This window comes from Dipteris shenzhenensis, chromosome 2, assembly GCF_047967505.1.
Source record: "Dipteris shenzhenensis isolate YYH24624 ecotype China chromosome 2, Dip_SZ_1.0, whole genome shotgun sequence".
Classification (NCBI taxonomy): domain Eukaryota; kingdom Viridiplantae; phylum Streptophyta; class Polypodiopsida; order Gleicheniales; family Dipteridaceae; genus Dipteris; species Dipteris shenzhenensis.
The window spans coordinates 13,626,484-13,632,053 of NC_141597.1; the positions used below are offsets into that span (position 1 = coordinate 13,626,484).

The 5,570-nt window shown below is 44.9% G+C and overlaps 1 protein-coding gene across 3 annotated transcripts; it reads left to right on the forward strand.

Moving 5' to 3' along the window:
* Positions 1 to 1,451: 1,451 nt before the first annotated feature.
* Positions 1,452 to 5,364, forward strand: LOC147904355 (VIN3-like protein 1). Of its 3 annotated transcripts, none has more exons than XM_087386091.1 (4): positions 1,452 to 1,768; positions 1,899 to 2,626; positions 2,892 to 3,211; positions 3,316 to 5,364. In XM_087386091.1, exons 2-4 carry the CDS (start codon positions 2,049 to 2,051, stop codon positions 4,740 to 4,742), a joined length of 2,325 nt encoding a protein of 774 aa, XP_087242217.1. In that variant the 5' UTR covers positions 1,452 to 1,768; positions 1,899 to 2,048; the 3' UTR covers positions 4,743 to 5,364. The 3 variants fall into 3 exon arrangements, with proteins under 3 accessions (XP_087242217.1, XP_087242226.1, XP_087242208.1); XM_087386100.1 differs by having other exon boundaries at positions 2,023 to 2,626; XM_087386082.1 differs by having other exon boundaries at positions 1,452 to 2,626.
* Positions 5,365 to 5,570: the final 206 nt, after the last annotated feature.

Sequence of the window (5,570 nt, forward strand, 5' to 3'; positions counted from 1 at the left end):
AAAAGTGCATGTTGCTTGACAATAAATGATGAATGATGGGTAAGTTTTGGGGGATGGGCCATGGCGTCAATGAAGAGGGAAAGACAAACATTTGCTTTGGCTACTTGCTACCATAAGTTGGAATTTGCATTGCCTTATTCAATGTCCATGGTTTACCTAAAAGTTCTTTCCTCTCATATACATTGATAACTGTATAAGTATGGTTTACCTAAAAGTTCTCTTTCCTCTAGTATTTCCCCATAGAAAGAGAACGTATTAGAATTACATAAATTTTATTTCGTCTTTTGTCTTTGACAAACCAACTTGCCATAGCACATGGGAATGCATTTGGGAGCTTTAACTAAAATTCAGCACCACTCTCTTGTCATTGGTTTCCTAGCACATATAGCTATTTTCCACCTAAATTGGTTTCCTAGTACATATAATTATTTTCCACCTAAGAGCACGATGGATGTCCGCTCGTTGTAGCCACCAAGATGACATAAAACTTTGAAGAGAGAGGTGATTGATGTAGTAGAGTTCCGTGGAACTCTCTATTAAAACCTGGCTATAGTCACAAGAGCTCCTCAAGCTTTGCCTTTGCAGCTTTCAAGGTGTAACTATTCTTTTCATTTATTTTAATAATTCTTTCTTCTTCGTGGCCAAAGAAGAGCTTGGTGTGATGCAAGTGTGCTACATTGGAATGAAGCGAGAGAGGTGCGTGAGCGAGTGAGCGCGCGAGAGATGATTAGTCTGAACCAGGTAGTCATGTTGCGTGTCGCTTGCAAATGGAATTAGGGACCCATGGTTGCCTGCAATTGGCTAGACCTTGTGGGAAATCCGGGCACATGGTCCGATAGCAATGCGAGTTCATGGTAATGCGGGTTTGTACACATGGAGTCCGATATGTACAACCATGGAGCAAACGGTCTTTCGATTCCATTCTATAAAGCCACTTGAGCTCCAACATGTGGGATGGAGCTAAAAAGGTGGATCATGTGCGAGAGGGGGGGAGAGAGAAGTGTCAAAGGGGGAGAGTAAAGCAAGGGAGAGAGAGAGAGAGAGAGAGAGAGAACGTGAGAATCTGCTGCGTCGGTTGGAAGGTAGAGGTTTCATACTGGGAGAGGGAGAGTGAGCTGTTGAGAAGGAAGGAGATGCTGGTTGGATTGGAAGGTAAGAGGTTTCCTAGTGGGAGAGTGGGAGAGTGAGAGTGAGGTGTTGAGGAGGAAGAGACGGCCTTGCAAAAACAGAGAGGCGAGCAATTTGGGACGTGTTTCGAGCAGGGAGTGAGGTCCAATTTAGCAAAGCAAGGCAGGCAGCAGGAACGAGATGCTGAAAAAGGAGAAGCAAGCCAGAGCAGTAAAAGCTTTCGCCCAAGTGAAGAAGCTGTTGGCCTATACATCATCATCATCATCGCCTGCTTCTCCACGTGATCCCCACCTCCCAAAGTCCCCTTTTCTGTACGCATCCATCCTTCTTGTAGGTTGGGCAGTTGCTCCTCCTCCTCCTCCCAAATGCTCTATCAACAGTAAATTCCCAACCGGATTTTTCACCACCCCCTACCTGCTCCCCGCTTTTCTCTCCCAATCCTTGCTCTCCCCTTCCCACAATTACCTCCAAACTTCACCCTTCCTGCCTTCCTGCTCTCGTCAATTATTCCATCTTCTCCCATCCTTCGCTTCTTCGCTTCCTCTGCTGCTTCAGCACCGCACCTCTCTCTGCTGCCCAACTCCACTCCCCTCCATGTTTGTACAATTGCCTCTCCTGTAGCCATCATCTCAGGTAGCATGTAAGTCTTCCGGTGCTTTGCTTCTGAAATTTCAGTGGATGTGCAATAATTACCTTCGACCAGATCAAGGTGCAATGACTTTTGACGCCACCCTTTGACTGAGATCGTCGCGGTATTGAAAAGCATGCAGCATTTTTCTTGGAATTCCACCCCCGAGCTTGTGGGAGATGCACCAAGTTCAGAAAGGTTGAAGCTTTCACCGAATCCAGACTTGCTAGATGATGTTAATCCAGATAATCGTGGTGCTTGGACAGGCAAAGACGTGATTCAAGTGCTATGCATGGAGATGGGAAGGGATGGAAAGCAAGGTGGGATTTCAAAGAGTAAGATAATGGACCCCTTTTTGAGACTTTTGTCTGGGGCTAAACCTGGGGACAGAGAACTTGAATCAGCAATTGTTCTTCAGCCCTCCACCACGGCTTCCCAAGCTTCAGCCCGGAGGCAGCGGAAGGGATGTAGGCCATCTCGTCTTCCGCCCACCGTCGATGGAACTACGGCAACCACAACTGAAATCTCCGCCGATACGCATGAAAAGAAGGGCGATTCGTCCGTATTGTGCTTGCCCCATTCCTTGGTGTGCAAAAATCCCGCTTGTAAAGCCCAGCTGCCTTCAGCACTTTCTTTCTGCAAGCGATGCTCCTGTTGCATTTGCAAACGGTTCGATGATAATCAGGATCCCAGCCTTTGGATTTGCTGCACTACAGAATCGCCAGCTGGGAAGGCTGGTTGTGGGCTATCTTGTCATGTAGAATGTGCTCTTAATGCACGTATTTCTGGGTTCGTGAGTGAGGAGAGTTCTACTACTCTTGATCGAAGCTATTGCTGTCAATCTTGTGGCAGGACCACTCCTTTGATTGGGTACAATCTGATGCTGGCTCCTTATTACCAATTCGTGGAAAATTGTGACGGCTTTTGTTGCCTATCGTTGCGCTCAAGCTTTGACAAAATATGAGTCGCTTTGATACGTTGTGTGCTAGGAGGGACCTGGTAGTTCTGCTTTCATTATATAAGGTTATCAAGTAGATCTGTCTACCAAAAAGGCTACGGTTTTAATAGGCTTGGGCTAGGATCTTAAAAATCGGTCGTGCTCATCAATTTTTGACCTTGTATTGGAAATTGGCAGTTGCTTGAAGAAACAACTTTTGGTTGCCAAAAACGCCTACACAGTAGATACCCTTTGCCATCGTCTCTTCTTGAGTCATTTGCTACTGAAAGGCACACTGCTGTATAGAAGCGTGAACGTGTTCATAGAGGAGGCCATCAAAAAACTAGAAGCAGAAGTGGGTCCAATAGTAGGTGAAGTATCTCCACAACGTGTACCTGGCCTTGTAAACCAGCTCTCCTGCAATGGAGACGTGGTGAAGTTGATAAGTTCGGCACTAGATAAGGTGGAAACCATGAGTGTCTATGGGCAGGCCAGAGTAGAAGATTTCAAACTCCCAGGTATCCATGCCTGCCATGTCTTCATTATTGTCTGTTCGTCGAGGCAGTTGATTCCTGTTTTTGATGGTGATTTAATGATTCGGGTATTGTATTGCTGATGACAGAAGAGCATATTCCGGCTTCTTGTGCCATTCACTTTGAAGATGTGAGCTCATCCACAGTTGTGGTAGTTGTGGATGATGACACTCCCAGCTGTAAGCTACCAGTTGATTACAAACTTTGGCATCGAAAAGCAAGCGAATCTAGCTACGCACATGCTCCAACGTGTATCATCTCGGGCAACTCAAAGAAGTCTTCAGTTTCAAACTTGCAACCTCTTACAGAATATTCATTCAAAATAGTCCGCTTCTGTTGTGAAGGGGATGAAGGGCAGTGTGAAGCTCAATGTTGGACAAAGTGTACAGAAGTTATGCAAAGGCTAATGGAATCACACTCTTTGTCAGATCCAATACGGTCAAATGGAAATAAAACACGAGAGGAGAATTTTGGTTGTTCAAATAAGAGGCTTGAGTTGAGACACAACTCAGATGAGTTTATAGATAGATGCAAAATCCAGGACATTGGGAAGGCCACAGAAGTGCAGCAGGAGCAATTACTCCTCCCTGCTGACAAAGGCCTGCAATTACTCCCTGCTGACAAAGGTCGCTCTCAAATCGTGGCTTTGCAAAAAATCTCAGATGAGAATGGGAAGATACATACCCAAAAAGCTCATCGGTCAAGTCCTCCCTTGAACATTAGGGTCAATACTAGGACACACCTTTCTACAGATAAGTGGGGAGGAAAACACCTAAGAGAAGCTGCATCTCCCAGCACATTGGGTGTGGATGAAAATAGAATTCTTCAGGCTAAAGGGTGTCCAAGTGCTGTGCAGGTGGGGCTTTTTGAGACAGAAATAGGCGGAGTGAGGAAAGATTCCTGTACATGTGTGAAGAGTCAGGATGCAGAAACTTTTGATCCAAGTCCTCCTTGTAGTTCAGGGGCAAAAACGTTGATGGAAGAAAGGATGACCATTCTTGACAGTGTCCAGTGTCTACACAGTAATCATTCAAGTGAGGTCTCCCCGGTAATTGGAAATCGTTCAACAGCGGATGTCTTGGAAAGTGATCATTGCCAAGGCTGGGCTGTGCAAGTTCGGGGCAAAAAGAGAGGTGTTGAAATGAAAGCTCAGGCTGGTGTTGTAAGAAATAGGGATTTTCAAGGTTTAGAAAGAGGAGTCCACGATCATATGAATGGTGGAATAAACATCACCAGCAGAGCTGATTGTGGGGCAAGTAACTTTGAATTCTCTGTGAAGGTGATCCGTTGGCTAGAGTGTGAAGGCCATCTTAAAGAGGACTTTCGGATGAAATTCTTGACATGGTTTAGCCTCAGGGCAACTGATCACGAAAAGAGAGTTGTAAGTGTTTTTATAGATACATTGCAGGATGATCCTGCAAGCTTGGCAGGCCAATTAATAGATGCTTTTGGAGATATTGTTGCAACAAAGCGGCAGCAATTGACATCAGATGGGTACTACAACAGGCTCTGGTAATGAAAGAATCTATGGTTCTGAAGTCTCCTTGTGATAATGTTGCAGATCCTATAATATCTTGTGACCTTGTTCACAGATGAATTTGCTTGAAATTCTGCCTTTGGTCATCTTGCAACAGATAGAGCTGAAGGGGTATTCTCTGAGACAGGACAGCCAAATTCAGTGTCAGACTCAAATCTCCCAGCACTTTCACCTTCCATGCATACATTTTTCTTCGGCAGGAGGATTTGCTTAACTCTAACTTCGTTTTTTGTAGGAAACATCATCTTAGGGCATGATAAGGGGGTGTCACCTAGGGCTCTTGCAGCATGCCCAAGGTACCTTGCTACACTATGTGATCATTCAATTTTCTGTGCCTGTGATTGATGCCTCAGGCGGGATCCCCATGCATTATTTGTAAATACATTTGCCACTTATTGAAGTGGGGCAATCATACAATTCCAAAGCTTTTGGGGATTTGATTATGTCTCTCAATTCTGTGGTCAGAGAGATGCTTGTCATACTGCCAAGAAAAACATGCTTGCTTCTACATCTGCCAGGAAGGTTTTGCGATTAAAGTTCATCAACAACGTGTTCAAGATTGCCTCGTTTTTCTAGGCTTATCTAGAGCAATACGACCCGTAGGTTCTTATCAAGATAACCGAAGTACATGAACCAAGGATTGTGAAAACCTCTAAGCTATTGCCTGTAAAGCATTGAAGATCTAAGGTCCTATGACAACGTGGAGTCTTGGGGCCACAAGGTCTATCCATGTCAAAGATCAAAATCCATATGAAGTGGCGATCTTTAACTATTGAAAAGTACACATGCTAAAACTCGAAGTGTTGA